General features: G+C 35.9%; 1 protein-coding gene across 3 annotated transcripts in view; it reads right to left on the bottom strand.

The window, feature by feature from the left end:
* Positions 1 to 23,355, bottom strand: part of LOC129266108 (glucose-6-phosphate exchanger SLC37A2-like) — a 41,937-nt gene extending 18,582 nt beyond the window's left edge. For all 3 annotated transcript variants that reach the window (XR_010294505.1, XM_064103968.1, XM_064103969.1), the window contains exons 1-9: positions 23,087 to 23,355; positions 16,129 to 16,210; positions 15,295 to 15,403; positions 12,023 to 12,101; positions 11,035 to 11,247; positions 10,000 to 10,166; positions 8,728 to 8,780; positions 3,514 to 3,621; positions 1,246 to 1,336 (exon numbers count right to left, since the gene is read on the bottom strand). Coding sequence is in view for 2 of the 3 variants with exons in the window: in XM_064103968.1 (XP_063960038.1) it covers positions 1,246 to 1,336; positions 3,514 to 3,621; positions 8,728 to 8,780; positions 10,000 to 10,166; positions 11,035 to 11,247; positions 12,023 to 12,101; positions 15,295 to 15,403; positions 16,129 to 16,210; positions 23,087 to 23,154 (970 nt within the window). In the remaining variant the exon portion in view is untranslated. The remainder of the gene's footprint in view (positions 1 to 1,245; positions 1,337 to 3,513; positions 3,622 to 8,727; positions 8,781 to 9,999; positions 10,167 to 11,034; positions 11,248 to 12,022; positions 12,102 to 15,294; positions 15,404 to 16,128; positions 16,211 to 23,086) is intronic.
* Positions 23,356 to 23,582: the final 227 nt, after the last annotated feature.

The raw sequence follows: 23,582 nt of genomic DNA, 5'->3' as shown, positions 1-23,582 counted from the left end.
GAACTGTCACTTTCTCCTGTACACAAAGACTATGGGGAAAGAGAAATTCTGTTTTCAGATATGCTGAAACGGAATTTAAGATTTTCTGAAACGGAAAAGGCAATTTTTTTAGTAACGGAAAAACACTGTCCCTAGCTTATTTCTCTTTAACAGTGAAATGATTTAAAGTACAGAATTACAGCAGCAATAGTCTTTGATGGACCAACCCAACAAAACCAATCCTAACAAATATGAAACAAAGCATGTCTGTAAATGTTTGACAGAAAAAAGAGTAGTAGTCAAGTTCATCTCCGTTATAAATTTGGTTTATTCTCCGACTACATGATTGGCCGGATTCACTCATCAAAATCACCCTCACCCTCAGTGTTGAATTTAGTTAGATTCTTATTCAATGTCATTGAATTCATCTTTTTTAATAGTTTTTATAACATTTAACTTTTGTTTTCATCACAATAACTGTTTTTAGGTAGATACAGCATATAGCCAAAATATTCAACTGTCCACATTAGCCCTACGTTTATGGCAAAAAGGTGTATCTGCAGATACATCGATTAGTGTCTATGGTTTAATCATGGCAAAATGATGTATCTGCAGATACATCATTTTGTGTTTATGATCAAATTCAATTTTTAATAGCCACGAAACAAGCCTTTAAAACTTAAAAGACATGACAACTGATAAAAAGGTATAATTTGCACATACACACTTTTACCACAAACTACTTTTGTTGGCACAATTTGTGGAAAAAGATGTATGTTGCAGATACACTGTTTTGCCATCAACTAGTCTATGAAGTTCGTGGCTTACCGATTATGGTAAAAATATCTATGTTGCAGATACACTGTACATCATTTTGCCATATTTCACGAAGCTGGGTGCGCTCACTCATTTGATGGAAGGAAAGTGTAACTAACAGATACATCTTTTTACCAAAGAACATCGCGCTCTACTGCGGCACTTATGGAGTGTATCTGTAAGATACATCCTTTTACCATCAAACGAGTTGGCAAATTTGAAAATAAGCACTGCAGATAGCCCAAGCTATCTTGAAAACTAAAATACCTGTAATTATCAGAGTAAGATTAATGAAAAGAGCTCCCTGAAAACCCCCACCAAATGTCAAAACCTGAAAAAGTCAAAATTTTCAGATACATCGTTTTGCCATGTGACGGCCACTCTCTCTACTTCATTCTAACCTAACCCTCCACATCCCTACCCTAGCAACCTGAAGACACAAGTACTTACATGTTGAATGAATGTATGCAGGTAACCAATAAAGGAATGTATAACTGACTAGTTTGGCGAAGAATAGACATAATGAGAACTCAACCACACCCTGAAGACAGAAACAAAGAAATGACAGATTAGAAATAAAAATTCCAAAGATTTTATATAATTCAGAAAAAATATATGGTGATTATTGTGATCACCATCAACTTCCTTTGGACATGTTCAATATTTGTGAGATAAATTAATATTTCGATACAGTATTATCATCTGTGTTATCATTATTTATATATATATCTCATACTAATATCTTATTCATTGATTAGTCATAACTACTTAATGTGAATGTTACAGTACTATCTATCATTATCTCCTGGTTATGACTTGATGTAGATTCCTTCTATCACCTCTATGGGTGAGGCCACGAGTGGTTCCTGTGAGCAGCTGCACTTCTAGGGCACAAAGGCATAGCTCACTGACGCAATGATCATGTCTGTGCTGCACCAGTTAGCCAGCAGTAGCCCAGCTCATTTAACTTACAAAGGCCGTGTTTATGCTTCCACTTTTCAGGCCAGAATCAGCGTTTCCAAACGTGATTAGTCCAAAACACGGTTGCGTCCATGCTTACTTTCATTTAAACGCTGTTTCAAAACACCGATCATAAACTCACAAAAAGGTGCGTTTGTAAACGTCGTTTGACCAGAATCAGGCTTTCTGGGGAAGTATAAACAGATCGTAAACGTGTTTAAATGACGTCATTTGGTACATGCTTCCGGTGAGATGAAAATCCGCGGGCAAATACAGTCGCATTGCTCCATGGTCGCATGTTACCTCCATGGAATTACCTCTTATCTCCCTTGTTTTGCATTTTACTAGTATTACTCTTACAATTTGTCATCACGATGAACGTTGAGGAATTTACACCAAAAAATAACCTGGAACATGAGTTATAATGAGGAGACATCGCAAGATGCCCCAGTAGCATAAACAAATAGACATGTTATTATTTTGTATACTTAATATTCTTTTATTTTTTTAACTTTTATCCTCACCATGGTGGAAATTATATGGCTATTTCGAGAAGCTCCATGCAATGACTAAAATATCGGAAATTGTTCGATGTTAATATAACAGTCAACGTAGCTTCCCCATAACAACACTCGGAAAAAAACTTTCGAAAAAGGGCGCGCCCAATTTGACCTCGCTTTCCTGCTCAACGAAAATTACGATGCGAAGCCAGCTGGAGATCGTGATTTCGCCTCTGAAAAGTTAAGCATAAACAGCACTCCCAGAAGGCCAGAACCACGTTTACGATCAGCGTTTTGGATCGACGTTTGAAAACGCTGATTCTGTCCTCGCAATGAAAGTATAAACACACCCAAAGTGATCTAAACGTATCAACTTTAAATACCAGTATCCCTCATGCCATCATCATTAATATTATCATTTTACTTTATTAAAGGTAAATTCCAGTTCTGGTAACGATCTCAAAATGACTTTTTACAGAATCTAATATAATGACCACCCAAGTGTCGTTTGTATGAATAAAAAATATGTGCCAAATGATTCTGGAAGAAATTGTGTAATTGCTGAGAAATAAGCGCGGATTCGGTCACTTCCGTCGGGTCTTTATTCCAGCAATAATGATACACTGTCCCACGTGTGCCTATCTGTGTTGGCGATCTTCAGTGTGATCGTATTTCAGCTTAGATTTTATGATTTCACAAAGTTCAGTTTAAGTAACTGTACCAGATCTAGATCCACGATGATATAGTCATACTTAACCTTGGTTTTACAGACTTTCTCACGAAATTAGTGTTTTACTTCAACTACTGTAATTTAGCTTTAAGTGCTTTATAAAAAAAAGTCCAGACTTACATGTAGTGTAAAACAGATCTTTGTGATTTCTTACATTTGAGGTATATAAAACAAATATGGACTGCTCTGTATTCAGATGACAGTGGAAATTATCATTCCCAAGGTGCTTTTCATACCAGCCCTTCTATCACCCAAAACATTGAAGCAGTCCTTAATCATTTACTATTATTGTAATTATTACAGTATTATTACTGTTATCATCATTCATTTTAATGTTTATTGCCTTCATATTGTTAATATGATCATCACTATCATAATCATTGTCATCATCATTGATATCATCATTTTGATTTATTAAGTGCTTTATAAAAAAAAGTCTATTATTATCATCATATTACTACACAAGAAAGATTAAGATAAAAGGTCTTCTTAAGACTTACTCCAAAAACAGCAAAAAGAATAACTTACTGGTATCTTCAAAGCTCCCCAGAATGTAATAGCCTTGATATCATCAGGATTTGTTCGTTCCTCTCTCGGTGTATTGAGAAATGTCTCTCTGTCTTCAGCATACTCATTCTAAGGAAACAACAAACAAAAACACGTAAGTCTTCTTTATCTGTTCATTCAATTAATCAACTTGGTCTTAAAGTACATCATAGAGTAAAACCTGTTATAAAGCCCAACCAAATTTATAGGATAATAAAGAAACAGAGATTATCTTAATAGCAGGGCGCGACACTAGCGCCGGTTCGACGGTCCCCGAATTCACAGTTCACACTCACGAAAGGCTCTTATAATGTCCATATTTCCTAAACATTGGGGTAACTATTACCCTTTTTACACAGGATTTTCTTAGCCCCGGACTATCGCTAACCCCGTACTATCCTTAACCCCATACTATTTTTTTTCCTTTTCACACATGCCAAATTGTTATTGTTAACCCCGGATAATGAATGCTTGCTTTTCACACACAAACACCCCGGACTAGTGGTAGCTCATGAATATTCACGAGCACACTGAGGGGTCATTTGGGTCATATCCAAAATCGCGCACGCTTTAAATACATTTGTCGATCATTCGTAGTACAAGTACTTCACTCGGAATTGTTTACCGGCTATACGATAGACCTAATTACATTATTTGCTTGATTCTCATCGCCGTGTTCGCTGTTCATGAATATTCATTATGCTTACCTCTGATTGAACAGGGCCGGCACTGTTGCGGGGCATGAATGGGAGCGCTTAGCCCACTTTCGTTTTACACTAGCGATCTTAACTCCGTACTATCGCTCTTAGCACCGCAATTGCTGGGATAACCCTGCTTTTTTACAGGGCCAAATAATCCCGTACTAAAGGTGGGGTTAGCCCACTTTGCAAAAATGAAAAAAAAATGTAAAAAGAAAGTGGGCTAAGCTTAACCCCGTACTATAGTAGTACAGGGTTAAGGAAATGTTAGCGTGTGTAAAAAGGGTATATGTCATTTGTAAGCAGTAAAAGGAGAAATTTTCACTTCTGTTTTAGTTCAAACAGATCGGTTTCGAGCCCGGGGGGGCCACTTACATTGACGAGTGGATACCATGCGCGACCAAAAAAACACGTAAAAAGGATGTCTTTTTCAAGATAGGGCACGTTACGTACGTAACATGATAAGGGTGTCAAAAACACAAAAATATTGAAAAAAGGGTATCTATTTCGCTCGGAAAAATATACGTGTTTAGGGTCAAATATGCGGGGATGATGAAACAAAACCAAAATGTTTTATAAAGGATGTCCTTTTTGCCCCAACACTACGTGTTTAGAGTCCGATTTGCGCGAGGTGTGGAAGGTGGGGCCGTACTAAACCAAAATAATGGTGTCTAAAGGTAAAACCGACGACCGACGGACGCGTGACATAACAATAAAATATCTCTGTACTTATTTAGGGGATCATTTCAGGGAATACTTGCTAAAAGTATCGTTTTGTTTCCAATCCTTGTTAAGGGGTGCCTTTTCAGAATATGGAAAATACATCGCTGTACTTTTTTAGGGGCTCAGTTCTGGGAATACTTGCCAATAGTATTTGTTTCCAATACTTGTTAAGGGTCGGGTTTCACACGCCAATACTTGTTAAGGGGTGCATTTTCAGAATATGGAAAATACGTGTTTAGGGTGCTTTTCAAGACCCAGTGGTCGCGCATGGTATCCACTCGTCAATGGAAGTGGCCCCCCGGGGTTTCGAGTGATATCGTCTGAATACATGATAGCCCCACATATGCATTTATGTGTGTGTTGATACACTTGGTTTCTGACTTTCTTTCGTAGCTATATTTTAATTGAGCCAAAAAGAAACCGGGAAAGAAACTGATAATTTATTTATGATAGTTTTAACTTTCTTCCTCTGTTTTCTTCCTATCTTTCTTGCCTTCTTTCTTTTCAATCTTTCTTTGTTTCTTCCCTCTTTCATTTTTTTTACTGTCTTTCTTTTTTAATTTCCCTTTTCTTCTTTAATTCGTTATTTCATTCTTTCTATCCTTTATAAAAAAAAATTCTCTATTTTTTTTTCTCTTTCTTTCTTTCTTTTTTCATTTTTATTTCTTTCTTTCTTTAATTCTTGAGTCCATCCATCCTATATTTATCTCTTCTCTTCTTCCTTTCTTTCTTTCCTTCCTTCATTCTTTGTTTCTTCCTTCCTTCAATCCATCCCTTTTTTACCCTTTCTTGTTTTTTATTTCTTCCTTCTTTCAGCCCTTTCTCTCTTTCTTTCATTTATTCCTTCCTTTCTTCTTTCTGTCTTTTGTTCTTTCCTTTTTCCCTTTGTTCAATCTATCCTTTTACCTTTTCTTTCTTTCTTTTTTTACTGCTTGCTTCCTTTCTTCTTTCATTCCTTCCTTTCTTTGTCTCTCAGTCTTTCTTTTTTTTCCTTTCATCTATTCTTTTACTTTTTCTTTTTTATATTGCTTGCTTGCTTCCTTCCTTCCCTTCCTTCTTTATTTATTTCTTTCCTTCTATCTATCATTTTACCTTTTCTTCATTTCTTCCTTAATTCCTTTCTTCCTTCTTTCAATCCTTCCTTCCTCTCTGTCTTTCTTTTTCCTTCTTTCCATCTCTCCTTTGACTCTTTTTTTATTGCTTCTTCTTTCTTTCCTTCACTACTGTCTGTCTTTTGTTCTTTCTTTATTGCTTGCTTCATTTCTTTCTTTCATTTCTTTATTTCTTTTCTTTCTTTCTTATTTTTGTTCTTTCTTTATTCCTTCCTTTCTCCCCTTTTTTAGTTCTTTCTTTTTTTCCTTCCTTCACATCTATCCTTTCTTTACCTTTTCTTTTTCTTCCTTCCATCCTTTCTTTTATTCTTTCTTTCCTTCTTTCTTTCTTTTTTTTTTTTTTTTTTTTTTTCCTGTCTTGCTTTCTTTTTGTCCTTCATTCCTTCATTTTTTTTTTGAGGGGGGGGGGGGAGTAACAAGAAAGGATAGAAAAATAAATTCGTGCCTTTTTTAAATATTTTCTTTATTTTTTGGGACCAGTAGATTTTAGGTTCGGACCAGTAAAAATTTGAAAAACTGGGTATCTACTGGTCCGACATGAATAGGTTGGACCAGTAGAAAAAATGGGTTAGTGTGGAGCCATGTTAATAGGCAAGTGGCCTTTATCTAGAGATTAGGTTTATAGTTTAATTTGTTTTGTCCTTTTTGTTTTAATGATAATCACAACTTTTACACTGTACATGTATGTCAATGAAATCAGATTAATTTAATGGGGAATAATTCAAATGTGAAATACACTGTACTGTATTATTCGAGTGAGACTAACGTTTTGGTCTTTATAGAAGGGTGGTCCTTCTGATAAGGTTTGATTTTTTTTCTTTAATGGATACTCAATTCAATTCATTTATTTTCCACTTTTCAATAAAAATCACATCAAAATTGCACAATCATCGAACAAAAATAATGAAACGATAAATAGAAATGCTTACAAAACAATGGATAAACAAAGTACACAACCTTTAATAAACAAAATATAAAAAAGTGGAAGGACAAACAAAGGTCTGAGGTCTATTGATGGCTTGTCCCCAACATAATTATAAAGAGATCATTTAACTGATCATAAACAAATAAACAAAAAAGCAAAAAGACAGAATCAGGGGCTATAGTATAAGACACGATCAGTTGAGTTACATGTACATATCCCAGGTCAAACCTGGACTGTAGGGCAACTTTTAACAATTCAAAGAAAAATATTGACATGTAATATCTTCTTTGACAGAATCATTCAACTGATTTTATAAAACAAGCAAACTTTTCTTTGGCATGATTAAAACAACACAATTATCATGCTGGGTTTTTTAGCAGGATGTGTGATAATGAGTTAGGGAGTAGAGAGACTTCCTTGTAGGGGTGGTATCATAAAGAGATATAATCAAATATCTGCAATCGATTGTGAACTTGTATACATGTTTACCTGTTGACAACAGGAACATGTAATTAGGTGGTTTCAGACCGCCTCGAAGTTCGCCAGTTCCAGGTATTCTCTGATCGGGAAATTTACCCCGATCAGAAAATACCAGGTATTTTGGCGGTCTGAAAGCAAACTACGCGTAATATCCCCGAAAGAAAATACCCGATAAATAGTAGGTACTTGGCGAAATTACGAGAACTTTCGCGGGGATTTTTCCAAGGTCGTGGGTATTTTGGCGGTCTGAAAGCAAATTACGGGAACTTTTAGCCCAGCGTGTCGTTGGGTGCGGCGCCGTGCATGGGTTGCTGCTGGGCTAGTGATTTTGAATTTCGCGCCTTGCTGCTTATCAGACCATACTGCGCATGCTCGTAACTTCAGGAACTTATCCCGAAGGGTATGTTTCAGGGCGGTGTGAATGCAGGAATAATTAATGGGTATTTTTCAGCCTAAAAAAGTTCTCCTAATTTAACGGGGATTCTTGTGATCGAGGCGGTTTGAAACCACCTATTGATTACAACTCTTTATGTTTCCAGGTCTTGGATGAACTCCTTGTACTGCCATTCAATGTAGTTTGGCTTTTTTTTAAAGTCACATGACACCATTTGACGGATCATGTGACTGAAAACAATAGGCTGATCAAAGGTGAAAAGGTTTCAATCAATACAGGGATTATATGCATGGTCTATAGAGTGTAAACTTCTTATCTGGATCAAATACAGCTGACTCAATAATTCTCTTAACCAGTACTTTCTTCCCTCTTTTATGTTACTATCTTGTGTTTTTCTTCCTTCTTTCTATATAATGTATTTATTGTACTTGATTTTAACCATATCTTTATATACTAAATGGGGAACTAAGCACCTGATTGGTATTTAATTTTAGAAAGAGTTGTGTTTGCATGCAACTAAAACCAATCAAGCCTAAAAGATGCTTCTTGAATTTGTTGATAATCAAGTGATGTTTAGTTCAGAGATGTAAATTCTCTTCTCTTGTGACACACTATACCATGTAGCATAACAAAACCCAACACGTACTATAAACAGTAGTGTGCACTTTAGTCTTTGGAACCGTGTCAACAATATATTAATCAATTAAAAATCATTCATATAATCAAAATCACATACATATTGATGCCTTGCACTCAATTTTTTTTCTTCACTTTCAAAATTCCTCCGGACTGTACAAAATACATTTTTTAAATCCTGAATAGAGTTGATAAATGAGATCAAAATAAGAGAACAAGGTTACTTACAGAATCAGATGATGTAACTCTATTGGGTGGTTTACAGTCAATATCAGATGGATCTACACAATAGAAATAAATACTCTGTCCTTTAGACTGAAATACATGCAAGGTTGATAACTGTTTTAACAAGTACAATGGGAAATGGAGTGTCTGAACACTTTAAAACACTTTTTTTTTGTCTATGGAGTACACAAAAATAATGAATTCAATAGTTGTAATAATCTTCATTTTTGTTCTCTGTAATATTGGCTAACATTTTGTACTAAAAACTTCTAAGAATTTGCTTGTTAACTTTTCCAAACGGCTTTTAAAATTGAGTGTCAGGGTACACAGGAACTGGGTATACATGCAGCCATTTTTTTTAATACAAGAAGGTACTTTTATCCAGATGGATATACATAATGCAATATGGTTGATAAAATGCTAATCTGGGAAGCAATAAATTCAAAACATGTACATTCACTGAAATAAAGGACATGATTAATAAAGTTACAGTATGTATTAGTTTTAGAATTTCATTCACCCTGTAACTTGAAACCTTGAATTTAGAAAGTTCATTCATGCACAGTTCCAGTCAATGTTAGCTGATCTAAACAGTTTCTCTTTAACAGAACAAAGGATTAAAATTGTCCACACCATTGTTCTGGTTTAATGGTGTTTTAGTAGGTTCAGTGAGCCCTGAAGCTGTGCATTAAATTGGACTGCTCTCTCATCCTTTGAACTATCTCCTGCTTTATGCCACCAGTAATCCCTCTCCCCTTTATTTGAATTAGGATGCTTAACAAAATGCATCATTCCAATACCTCAGCTTTTCACCTTTCCTTGTTTGTTTTCATGCTCTCCTTGTTTGTTGTGTTGCAATATTAAATCTACATGTATTTCTGTTATCATTTCAAGTGTTATGTTTTTTAACCAGTTTTATACGTTATGTATTGATTGAAAACAATTCAGACTCTTGGCTACCAAGAGCAATAATAACAATAATAACACCTTTTCAATTCAAATCAAATTCAAATTTTACATGTAGGTCAACATGAAAACCATAAACATTCATACGTTCAACTTCCGATCACTTATACCTCGGTCACATTTACCCTACAGTGGCCGCACGGCGAGTCGAAAACAGCCGTTTTAACATTTTTTTTTTACCAGCTACATACATGTAGGTGGTTTGAATAAAATGAATAACGGTTGTTTTTGACTCACCATATGGCCGCCATAGACCGAGGTATCACCCAGTGGACCATACCATTCACACCAAAGGGTTGGTATACTTACAGACTATTAGGAAGATGAATATAATGACACCCATCCCTGCAATGATGAAACCTGGAACAATGAATGACCATCCCCATGCACGGTCTACAAAGATCCCTGCTACTAAAGAACCTAAGATATTACCAAGGCTAGTGTGTGTGTTCCATACACCCATTATCAGTCCTCTCCTATAAAACAATCAAAGGTATTTTATATGCCGTTTTAGAAATTCATTCAGACCCGACTCTATCCACAAATTCAATTCACAAGCTCAACGCTAAATAAACTTCTGTTCCCAGCGAAATGATGACACTGATGTACTGATATCCTGGAAAGTTTCATGATAATAATAATAATCATATAAAAGTAATAGTAGTGATGATAATAATAATAATATGTTAATGACAATTATAACAATATTTGAATGATAATAATTATGAGAAGTATTCTGGACGACTCAAACTGTTGTAAATGTTTTATGGTATCTGCTTCATACCTGAGTTACTTATTTGTTTCTTTGTTTTATTTTGTTTATGCATGTCTAATGTAATATTACACCAGTGGAAAACAAATTTCTTTGTAATCATCATGTTTGCGAAGACAAATAAATAAATATCTTGTATCTTGTAAAGTGTGTACCACAAATGTCAATTGCTACCAGTTAAATCACACAATATGAAACTGATTACACAGAATGTCAAATTGGCTGTCAGAATACATGCTTATGTGTGAATGATCATCTGACATATATGTGTCACTTGTGAATTCTGGGGAATTTCAGTCATTTCTAAATTCAGAGCGATTATAAAACTTTGCTTTCGCCTACCACTAGAAAAACTTACACCTAAACGGGAGGGTTGCAAAGTCTATTGAATTGGCACATGTACTGTACATACATGTATCACCGAGCATAGCAGCCTGATTATTATAAATAACAGTGATGATATAGATGACAATTACTATGTGATCATAATGATAAAGACCATAGAAAATCCTAAAAAATAGCTTACTGACACAAAATCAACAAAACGTTAGGAAAAATAAAACCGTTCTCACCTTCCTTTTCCAAACCAGTTCGCTACTATTGTGACTACACTAGGCCAACCTGTAGCCTGAAACAGACCACCTACTATCTGCATTATAATGAAATAAGAGAATGTATGGATCTTCCAGAAATATGCCATGCCAACCATCGCTGTCCAGAATCCTGACATGATCATCCCAAAAGATAGAAAGTAACGTAGATCCATACGCTCACCGATGTGACCACTGCAAGGTATCAGAAAGAAATAATGAAATCTTAAATATGACAATCACATGATATTAATGATAATATTCCGTATTTATATAGAGCTTAATACATCAAAATGATGGTTGACATATACATAACTATTGAAGAAAAATAGTAAATTTAGTTAGGCTGTTGAATTAAAGGTCAAAACCGTTATGCACATCATCTTGCCAAGAAAGGCATGTTAACACTTAGTAATTACTCTCTACTTCTATGATAAAACATTTAAACTCATTTCGCCATGTACATGTACAATGTAGATGGGGATGTAATGTTCTAAAATAATAATAATAATAATAATAGAGAGTATTTCTAAAGCGCCAAATCCACATTGATTATGTGCTCAAGGCGCTGCGAAAAGGAAATAAGAGAAAAATTACACGGTACAGGAAGGGACAAAGATAAAAAGAATGACAGTCATGACAATGAAAGGAAACTACTGGAAGGCAATTTTAAACATTTAAGAATTTGAATGTTTGAAATTTACATGAGCACACTTCAAATTGTTGATTTAAAGAGTTATAAGTGATTTGTAAAACAATCATTTGATAAAACATTAGATGAATTGCAGCATTTTAAATGCTACAAGAGTCTTCGTATAAACATGGTCCTGACTCATACTATAAAGTTTCAGTTTTCCATTCACCTGCATTTGTTAAAATAAGGTTATTGTTGCAATGACAGAAATAATTATTATCAGTTATGCATTTGATATATATAGCTTTCTTATCTACAGCTGTATGAGAAAATTACCTTGCAAACATGCCTAGGGCATATGCAAATAGGTAGGCATAGTCCAGGCTCCCAAGCAGAACGTTTGCATCACTGCCATCTGAAGAAAAAAAGTAAAACATTCAGAACAAAAAAAATTGAGTGATTGAATAAATGCATGCTGTCCTCAAGAAAATTTTTCAATGATCAACATGTTAAAATGAAACAGATAGGTGTTTTATCATTGCTTGAATTTATTTTGAAATTGATTGTTCTTAATTACACTCAAGGCAGTAGAAATGTACATGTCGGGATGAAAAAAAAGGACAGTCAACAGTATATGTGCATTATCTTGTGAACTCTTGCAAAAAGGTGCAGATAATAATTGACCATATGAAGGTTTTTTGGAGGGGATTAATAAAATATAAGACACCATATTATAGTAAACACACTACAACAGTTCCATTGAGAAAGATTTCTCATTATTACATAAACTAAAATTTAAACTTATGACAAAAAAAAAACACCCGCAGCTCAGCTGAAATGTTCAGACTAAATACTGTACATGTACAATGTAGTTTTAACATTTTATGAAACTCGGTAAATGGTTTGGTCTTGTGACGTCACAGGCGAGTAGCTCCTCCATATGTTGTGTGATATAAATCCCCCAAAATGTGTTTTTCTCAAATAAAATTGAAATTTATTTTAATATTTTTCCGGTTGAGATATCAGCAGACAACATCTTACACCCAATGCTATAAAAACAACATTGTTTTTTACATTTTATCATATATTCCATTAAAATTTGAACTTGTGTAATTTATATGGGGATACTTGGGGAAGTTGCTCGTTACGACTTCAAAAATTCAAAAACTAGAAAAAAGGTCATTGATCACTCTTTGAATATGGAGTTTTATCAAATCTTCACCAATATTTTCTCTAATGTATCTTTTTTTTGTCAGGGTGTACATATACTTCCCCCTTTACTGTTTGCAAATCACCTACAGTATTATACAAGTAGACAGTGTACTTTGAAAAGATTATTAAAGACAAGGTCTTATTGTATGCATACATGTAGAAACATGACAAAACTTAGACTACATGTATGACACTTGACTTGATAAAATCTCAATGACTGTTATACTTGGATCATGTGATTGAAGCAATGACCTTGCTCTGATTATTTTAGGAAACTGTTTCCTCACAACCCATGTACCCTCATTGACAAGCAGGATTGCCCATTATTTTCAAAACATAATGACTTTTGTGGATATTATCCTAGTACACTTAGTCATTGATTTAGGTGAGGTATGAACTATGATAAGAGTTGTACATGTATATTGTACACAATGACATGTACATGTGATACAAGCATTGTTGGTTTGTTTTTGTTTTTTTACAACATCACAACTGATTCATATGGTTAATGGCTTCCTTGATAGTAATTGTCATATATTTTATCATAAATTCCAGAAAATTACTCTTTTCACTGAGACCACTTTGGCTAATAAAGTCATTTTCGGATTATGATGATTGTCATTGGCAATTTGTTGACATTCAAAGGAAGCTCCTGTTTGAATAATTACATGTATGGTCACACGTTTATTAAAGGGATGGTCTAGACTGGAGATATTCATATCTCAATAAATAGAGTAAAATTCACTGAGCAAAATGCCGAAAATTTGATCAAAATCGGATAACAAATTTATAAACGAAGTTTGAATCGTAGAGATTTGCATTATTCCGGTGAAACAGTTCTAGGCACGTCTTTATGAATATTCATTAGGTGGGCAGATGATGTCATATCACCACTTTTTCTTTTGCATTTTATTATATGAAATTAGGTTTACTCAAAATTTTTCTACCAAGAACTAAATCAATTGGACTGACAACTGATTAAGTGCATTGGTTATTTATAATTGCCGCAACTTATTTCATTATAATGGAGACACATTATTTAGACATGGATGAAAAAATGAAACATTTATGATTTCATGTACTAACATAAGAAAAGGGAAAGTGGGGATGTGACATCATCAGCCCACCTAATGAATATTCATGACGATGTGCATATTATTGTTTATTTGTTTTACAAAAATATTGATGAACTTTAACATTCAATAACTTCATTATTTTTTATCTGATTTTGATGAAATTTTCAGCATTTTGCTCTGTGAATTTTATTCTATTTATTCAGATATATAATTTCAGCTCGGACTATAATAAATGTTGTTGGTCTTATGCCAATTCGTTCAATTACCAACTTGTCTACTATCATTTGGTCTACCATCAGTTTGTCCACTACCCACATGGTCAAATTGCCAATCCATCCACTCACCATTTCATCTAATAACCAGTTGGTCAAATAGCCATTTAGTCCATATTCCATTTGGTCTAGATCCAATTGGACTTAATTGTGCAAAATGAATGAAAATGAAATGGATATTACGAGACCAACTGGTTATGAGACGAAATGGTAATAGACGAACTGGTGATTAGACAAAGTGATGATTGGACCAAATGGTTAGTAGACGAAATGTTGATGGACGGAATGGCATTAGTCTGAATGAAAGTAGACCATGTGGTGAGTGGACGAGTCGGCAGTAGACGAACTGACAATTTACCGTAGGCCTACATACCTACCAAATTTCTTTTAGGTTAACAGTTAGTAGAACATTTTTTTACAATCACAGCATATAACTTTAAAAGTCAATGGATTCTTGATATGACAAAGGGTTGCTGAACTCTTCACATTTTTGTTATTGTCAATATTTTGAAAACTATAACCCCATCAATCTTTAGGGGTCCCAGCTCTTGACAACACATGTGACCTTACAGTCATTAATAAGGTTATAGTTTTAATACTTATCAAATTTAAAATCTACATAATATACATGTACAATAGCTCCAGTGACCTGACTATTGACATTGGTAACTGACCTGTTGGCCATACAATGTATTTCAATACAAACCTTATTTTGGTTCTAGATACTTGTATGATGAATGGAAAATTATAAGTCTGGAACTGAATTATGGAGTACCTACACTATGTAAAATACAAAGTTGGCAAATATTTTTGATCAAAGCCAAGGCCAAGTTTTGTGAGTTTACATTGTACATGACACAATGCAACAATCAAAGATTAGTTCACTTTTTTATGATAAAAACAGAAAACAGGGCTGACAAACAGGCTGTATTTAAAGCATCGAATCAAACTTTCATTTTATATTGTGCAAAATAATTAGAAGACTAAGTCAAAATAACACGATATTCTTTAATGAAAAAAATATGACCAAGGAAATAAGCGTTCTTACCAAACGGTGACCAGCAGCACCAGCATGCATCAGTTGTATTACTCTCAAAGACTGGAAAGAATGGGATATCATCACCATCATACTTGGAGCAATTAGAATGTAAAACACCCTGCATCAATGAAATAAAGGGATAAATGTGGATTCATATCACATTCCTATCTTTTAAAATTTACAATCCACATAAAAAAGGCTTTTATATACAATTTCATATTGTTACCAATAAATATGTACACATGTATAATAAAACAATGAATAACTTTGTATTTCCTTTATTACAAGGAAAACAAACATGTATCATGGAGCTAAAACATAAAGACTTACTTTCAGGTGCTTTTAAACATTTTCATTTGTACATGTCATGGGGCACTGCTAGGGAGAAGATTGTTCATGATATCAATATTCCTGACCTGTGTTCACTTTGACAAGTTTTGCTTCATACTCCATTTTTATGAAGAAAAATTAGCCATCATCATCATAACCACCATTACCAACATTGTTATCATCATCATCATTATCAATACCTGTTCTTGTTGCAATTTTATATCATTTAACACATTTTATTGTTATTAACTGGATTATCACTGAATTTTGGTGAGACACCAATGACATCCCGGTGAGGGGGGAAAAAAACTTATATTTAACATGTAATCATTAACACTGAAATCAAAATGGTGAACCTGTAGTTCAAGGGAGGATGATCTATTGTGTCATCATCCCCCCCCCCCCCCCCCCCCGCACCTGGATTTACACCAGTGTAATCATTATCACTAAATATTATCATCCTCATCCATTACATTGTAAAGTGCTAATCATTTCTACCATAATCAGACTGACCTTGACAACTCCAATAGGTTTCCTTGATAGATGATATGTGGTGTATGCTAGAAATGTCAGGATCAGGATATAGCCCTTGTACCTATATAAACAGTGAAATCAATTGTTGACTGAATAAGAATTACTACAAATTATATTCCGTTCATGTATTAGTTGTGCACAACTGGGACCATTTAACGCTTCCAAAGACCAAGGAGAGCACGCAGAGCTATAATACTCTACTGAGAAGTACTTCGATATTTCAGGGGCTCATTACCATAGTCTTTTACACAATTCAAACAAAAATGTTTAAAATAAAATGATCTCAATAAAGAGTGTAGGTTGAAAATCATTTTTTCTTCAATGATTTATGGGATCAGTAGAAAAGGCCAAATCAAATTCATGAAATCCAAAGATGAGTGACACATGCGAAAAAGAATTTTAATATCTGGTATAAAACAAGTTCACAGACTAAAACAGAAGGACAAATAAATTCTACTGTAAATAGGTCTCTAGATGTCCTGTACATGTAGGCAACAGGTAGCACACACACTTGTACATATATACCAGCATAATACTCAAAACATCATGCATAAAATAAATTTGTAATAGCTCATAAACTTCAAGTGTGATGAATCTAAGCCTGAAATTTGTGTACTTTCACCTGCAACTGTTTACACAGCCGATGGATTGTAACTTCCATTTTTTTTGGCTAAACCTTCTGGTTCTGGTTCAAGCTGGGTATTCCTAGGGAAGGGGGGGGGGGGTATAAACTTAACAGAACGTCTCAGTCACCCCTGTAAAACTGACAGCACCAAGTGTAATGCAACTGACCATGGAATCGCCCTGTTAATTCTTTGGATTATTCTCAAACCTTTGGCAATGTTTTTTAAATATTTTTTCTGCTATTTTTACAATAGACATTTTGTCATGGTGAACTTCCTCTTGAATCTGTCCAAAGGTTTTCCTATCCACTTGATAACAAGAAAAGACCAGGATAACTGTCAGTGAAAGCTTGAGATCATGTGACTGTGAAGCCCATGCAACCACCTGATGAAGACCAGGGGCCCGTTTCTCAACACCTGGACAAGTTAGTCATACATGTATCTTTATCCACCAACCACGGAGATAGTTCCAATCTTACTAAACCTGTTTCTCGAAAGGCTTCCTAACTAGAATACCTTGATATCGATACTATCGGTAAAAAGAGCAGACAAGATGTAGCCTTAGTCACAAAATAGCATAATTTTCAAAAAGAAAAATTATGACAAAATTGCAAATATTGTGATGAATTGGGAAGTACATCTTTTCAAAATAATAGGACATGTAAATTATGGATCATACATGTATACATTCGATTGCTGAGAAAATTGAATTATGAATAAATCATTTCATGACTAGAAAATCACATGTAGACGTTGAGATGAGTACCTCCGGGACATCGAATTTTAATAGTTTACGAAAGTAAACCATAACGGTTTTCTTTGTAAAATGATAATTATACGCCCTTCTACAATTCCAAACATCATCAAAATATAGTTTAACAAAAACAAAAATAAATCTTTGAAACTGAAACGTACGATTTGACAAATTCTATGCATAAATTAGAGATAGAATTTATCAAAATGTTAATAGGGGTCTGAAAACGACAAATACGAGTCCAGTTATGGATGGCCTGACGTGGTAGAATCTTTATCGATTAAATCATTTACTATTTCAAACTGAATAGTTTTGTGGCGTTTTATCAACAGTTTCTATAGAACTTTTCTTTTTATTAGAATTATCATTGAATGCATTATCCCACTTGTTTTGTGATGCAATTTCAACCTCTATGATTGTTTACGTAGGATTATTTTCAAATTTCTAGTCACTTTTGCATAAATTTCATAGTCTACCCACGTGATGCCAATATGTCATTAAGAAAGAAGTTATGACAGGTCCGGAGGTGTCACAAATATTTGGTGAGGTTGTTGTACCCGATCTTGGTAAAGAGGGCTTTGTGAAACGGTTAGCGGACAAGAAGCTCACCATCTCCGATTTAGTCAAGAAGTTAGACTTATGACAGTGTTGAGAAACGGGCCCCATGTGACTATGAAGACAGTGTGATAGTGTGTACATTTGATCACCATGAGGGCTTCAAGCTGCAAGCCAATGTCTATTGTCTATTCAATTAACAATTCCAATTCCTCAAGGCTTCATTACAAGTCAATCTATTACACAATCTATGGTTTCAGACCGCCTCGAAGTTCGTCAGTTCCAGGTATTCTCTGATCGGGAAATTTACCCCGATCAGAAAATACCAGGTATTTTGGTAATGTGAAAGCAAACTACGCGTAATTTCCCCGAAAGAAAATACCCGCTAAATAGTAGGTACAGTGTACTTGGCGAAATTACGAGAACTTTCGCGGGGATTTTTCCAAGGTCGCAGGTATTTTGGCGATGTGAAAGCAAATTACGGGAACTTTTAGCCCAGCGTGTCGTTGGGTGCGGCGCCGTGGGTGGCTGCTGGGCTAGTAGTTTTGAATCTCGCGCCTTGCCTGCTTATTAGACCATACTGCGCATGCTCCTAACTTCAGGAATTTATCCCGAAGTGTATGTTTTGGGGCGGTCTGAATGCAGGAATAATTAATGGGTATTTTTTAGCCTAAAAATGTTCTCGTAATTTAACGGGGATTCTTGTGATCGAGGCGGTTTGAAACCACCTAATGGGTACTGGGCTGAAAGTATGAGATGAATGGAAGTGGATGGAAGGTTTCAGCAACACAAATCATCAATGAACGGAAGTAATACACAGTAAATAGTCTTTGACATCAGCTTAGTTTGCAGGAAACAATGAGGAAAGTTTTCTGATCACACATTTTTTTTTCTGGTAATACAGTTTGTTTTTTTTGGAAACAAACTTTACACGTGTGTGAACAGACCTTTTTGGAAGACTTCCTCAATAGGCTATACTGTTTTATAAGGCCTACATACATGTACATGTACATTAAAGAAGGATCCAACCCAAATAAAAAAAAATTGTTTTTGGAGGACAAAGAATAATAAGACAAGAAGGTGAAAGCTTACACAATATCAGAAAAACAATTATCTTTAAAATTTGGCAGTAAATTGCAAATTGGATCCACTGGTGATATCAGAATGATGTAAAAGTGGGGAATAACTTGTTGAAAAAAATAAGTAAGGGTACATTATTTAGTACTGCCTTTTTTTCACTATAGAAATCTTTTTATTTCATGTATTGATAAAAACCCACAAAATGAGAGAATGCCACCTTTATAATTGTAGTAACTATTAAGACTTATGCCTTGCTGTGTATTATAATTCCCTTTGAAGCACTTCTAAATCTATTTGTGTGAATTTTTCTTTATGCACAAGAGGGTCTGAATATCAAGACTGCCAATAATACTATTGTTTGTAATAGTACTTAGGTGTGTAAGAGGATTTAAGGGGGCTTGGCCAAGTGGCCTTGACCTCACAATAGGGATTAAGACATGGTTAGGGGTGTGCGTGTTACATGGAAGGCTGTTGAATTTGAGGGAAACGTAAACAAAAAGATATTTCAGTTCACATCAATTCGTACATGTAGTGTACATGTAAGTTACATCATAACCTACAAGGGCTAGGGATCTAAACCTATGAATGTAACCTCATTTACCCAACTGCCGCTGTATGGCGAGATGAAAACATCCGCTTTTAAATCATTTGTACTCAGCTACATGTACATATGGGTGGTTTTAATAAATTAAAAATAACGGTTGTTTTTCGGCTCACCGTAGAGGAAATGTGAACGAGGTATAAGATGGACCCTAGTTATCTGTAAACACGTTGTAAAATTGGGCATCAAATATTCTGTGTATTTTCATTAATAACAACTGGTATCCAGAGACTACCAGATACTGTGCAAAAATAATAATTGAAATAAAATGAAATACACAAATATCGTAAGTGCCAGCCATACAAAATTGGTATAGGCTACTTTGGTATAGAGACTGGGAGCATGTTTGTCCCTCTCTACTGCTCCATCTCAAGTATGGGCCAAACTAGATCGATAAATAGGTCTATTTCTGTCAGGGATACGCTTCATTGAAACTTTGTTTGGCTCCACGACATCCCCTCCGTCAATAGACTGATGATGGCCATTAGGCTTGTAATGGTGGAGCTAGAGCACCCTCCTCGATTACTCCTAAATTTTGCTTTTTGACCGGGGGAAAAAGGAAGAAAAAATAAAGATAAATTTATATTATTATTAAATACATTCTGCTTACCACCTTTCCGAGAAATATTCTGGAAAATAGCAAATTTGGATGACAAACAGATCAGGATCAGCCAGGTTCTTCTTCAATCGCTGTGCAGCTAGCTACAGCTGAGCGTACGAACGTGCCAGCCAATCCGTTGGCGGCACGACCATACGCACAGCTCAGCTGTAGCTGCATCAAGCGATCGAGGAAAAGCCTGGCTAATCCTGATCTGTTTGTGATCAAAAGTTGCTAGTTTTCATATATATGTAAGCTGAATGTATTAAATACAAATTTATCTTTATTATTGCTTCCTTTTCCCCCGTCAAAAAGCAAAATTTAGGAGTACATTCAGCTTACATCCTTACATCCCTAAAGCCCAGCTTTTCCTCGATCGCTCGCATCCGTAACGTTGGGGAAGTACAATAGGAAACAAGATGGCGGCGTAAACATCGGGCAAGTCTCTTCCGTCTTTTCACAATATTTTTCTCATTTTTTTGATGAATTCTTGTTTAAAAATAACAACGAGAGCGTAGAAATGTCGGAAATGAAGTTGTATCCCATGTACATGATTTAGGGCTAGATCTTTTAGAAAGAAAGTAGAAATCTCGGGGGCGAAAGTTTCAGGTTTTTTGGTGGTACACGCAAAAGTATAGGAAGGAAGACCTGGCTTCGTATGAGAGTAACCTTACGTTAGTGAATGATTTTTACTCTCTAGAAGCCTCCTGGCTACTTCTACCCCCGTCTCAATCGGCCATTTTTGTTATGAATTGTAACAAAATGGCCGATCGAGACTGGGGTAGGCCGTAGGCCTAGAAGTAGAAGGAGAGAACTTTTCGTTTTTTTGAGGTTCCAGTTTGTGCCCAGATGTCAGGAAACTGCCACTCGTTAGACCTTCATCCATATCATCGTGGTAAGTCACTAAGAGTTTAAAATTGTAAGACAATTGTAGTGTAGCAGCCATGCTGTGTAGCAGTAGCAGTGTAGTAGCACTCCTAGTACCAATGAGGTCCAACATTACATGTATGGACCTCATAGGCGACATCAGTAGTATTTTGTGTCAGAAATCTTTGTGAAGATGATTATTTTTGTATTTTATCAAAACTACAAGCTATCGTACTGTCTAATTATTACATTTCGATCTCACTAATTGAATACATTGTTAGCAATAAAAAAAATTGAAAGAAATGAAGGGGAACTTACATTTTCACGGCTTTTTCCTGATTTTCTGGGCAACTGCTCCTCTCTTCTGACTCGCGATCGAAGCTGATATGAAGATCACGTGATTCGCGTTCTCGTCAGCTGATCGGTTGGTTATTCTTTTCGTCAGACGTTAATAATATATATTTTATAATGCTAGCATTCATCGCTAATTTAGGTGAAAGAGATTGAAGTTAAACAGCGCCAGGTCGGAATCATAATTATTTTGGAAGAGTGTATTTATACACTCGATCTCATACCTGACGTAGACGGCGCTATTCAACAAATGCACAATCTTCAATATAAAAATAAAACAGAAAGAACGCCTTGAACACAGGCCAAAATGCCTAACGATTTCTCCGCGGCATTAACAACTATCGTAAAGGGCGCTCCATTTATCAATAAAGATGGACGCTAAGCTGTCTATGGCGACAAAATTTGCCGCAAATATTTACGAAGAATTGTGAGAAATGGTCTAAAAATGCAACAAAAGAACCGGTGAGTACCGATTAAACATTATTAAATTTATAAATAGATTATACATACCTTGTAGATTTAGTTTTTAAGGTGATATTAGTGCTTAGTTCTAAGCTAGGGAGGCCCAAACGCGCGTGAGTGGAGTCCCAGTTTATTAGCACGGGTAAGTATTGGGGTGTCGCCTAGAGTGTGTAGTAGCAGTGTAGCAGTAGCAGTGTAGCAGTAGCACTAGCAGTGTAGCAGCCATGCTGAACCAGCTCAAATGGCCAACTTTACAAGAGCGTAGGGCACAGGCCAAGGTGGTGATGATCTACTGTATTACCAACTCACTCATTGACATCCCACCTACCTTCCTCACTCCATCCACATCCATGCATAGAGGTCATTCTCAGAAGATCTTTGTTCCCTTTGCCAGAACACTTGTCTACCAGAGGAGCTTCTTCCCAGATTCGATAAGACTTTGGAACTCCCTCCCCAACAGCACAGTTAATTCATTGTACCTCTCTACACATCTTTAAACAAGAGGTACAAAAGACCCAGCTCCGTTAATAACGGTGGTTGTTTTTACTTGCACGCTGTAAGCAATTTTTTATCGAATAATCAAATGTAGTAGGACCTATGTACATACACTTGCACGCTGCACTTCACCAGTAGTAGTACGACAATACACCAGACGGTGGACTGTACTGTTTCCAGAAGAAGAAGAAGAAGACAAAACTCAAAAGTGCATAATTTCTGTTTTCACAATTCATTTGGAGAAATACGGTATTTAGACCATAAATCACCCTAGTCCCGTGAGTATGGTAAAATACACGGTAAGCCCCTGGGCTCCCGCCCGCTGCACGGGCGGGAGCTCCCTGGGTTACTAGTCGGTATACTCTCACTCTCAGTGTGTTTGTCACAAGGTTGATGAGCTGTACAGGAGACCGACCCGCGCGATCGAGACCCCGCAGCGCCCGGCCGTCTGTTGAATCGACAACACGTCTCATCCAACTCCAAGAAAGCGCACAAATGAATTAGGCCTAGGCTAAAGAAAATATAGACTATTGAAAACATTAGTTTCTTACCAGCAATCCCTATTTCCACATTTGGGTACATGCTTTACAAGATGGTAACCTAATGGAGTACGTGCCATTTCCCGTCAGGAAGCAATTTCGTCAGTTTTTCTGACGAACTGATTAGGCCTAACTTTTTTTAACCGGTACCTTCTTTTGCTTTCGTGATCGTATACAGCTTTCACCTTCGGCTAGCCGGCCGTTCGTAATATGTCAGGGAAAAAGGATCCGAATATCCGGTTCGATCCTGCATTTCCACTGATGCAGCTATTGTGTGGTACGTAGAGACACAGCTCACTAAACCGGCTAATCGGATTTTTTCTTTCAACCTAGGCGTCGACCCCGCCCCCCCCCCCCCCCAGGCCCACCCCCCGGACCTCGCCGAGTTGTGTACCTCCCACCGGGACCGGACTCACACCGTCCAATCTCAATTTTGAATATCCTTTTTCTCCAGATAATTTGGGGGGAGCAAAATGGTCAATGCATATGATCACTTATCCGCTGTTTC

This window comes from Lytechinus pictus, chromosome 8, assembly GCF_037042905.1.
Source record: "Lytechinus pictus isolate F3 Inbred chromosome 8, Lp3.0, whole genome shotgun sequence".
Taxonomy (NCBI): Eukaryota; Metazoa; Echinodermata; class Echinoidea; order Temnopleuroida; family Toxopneustidae; genus Lytechinus; species Lytechinus pictus.
Note: the sequence above shows the minus strand (reverse complement) of the source record. Positions and strands in the feature narration are given on the sequence as shown.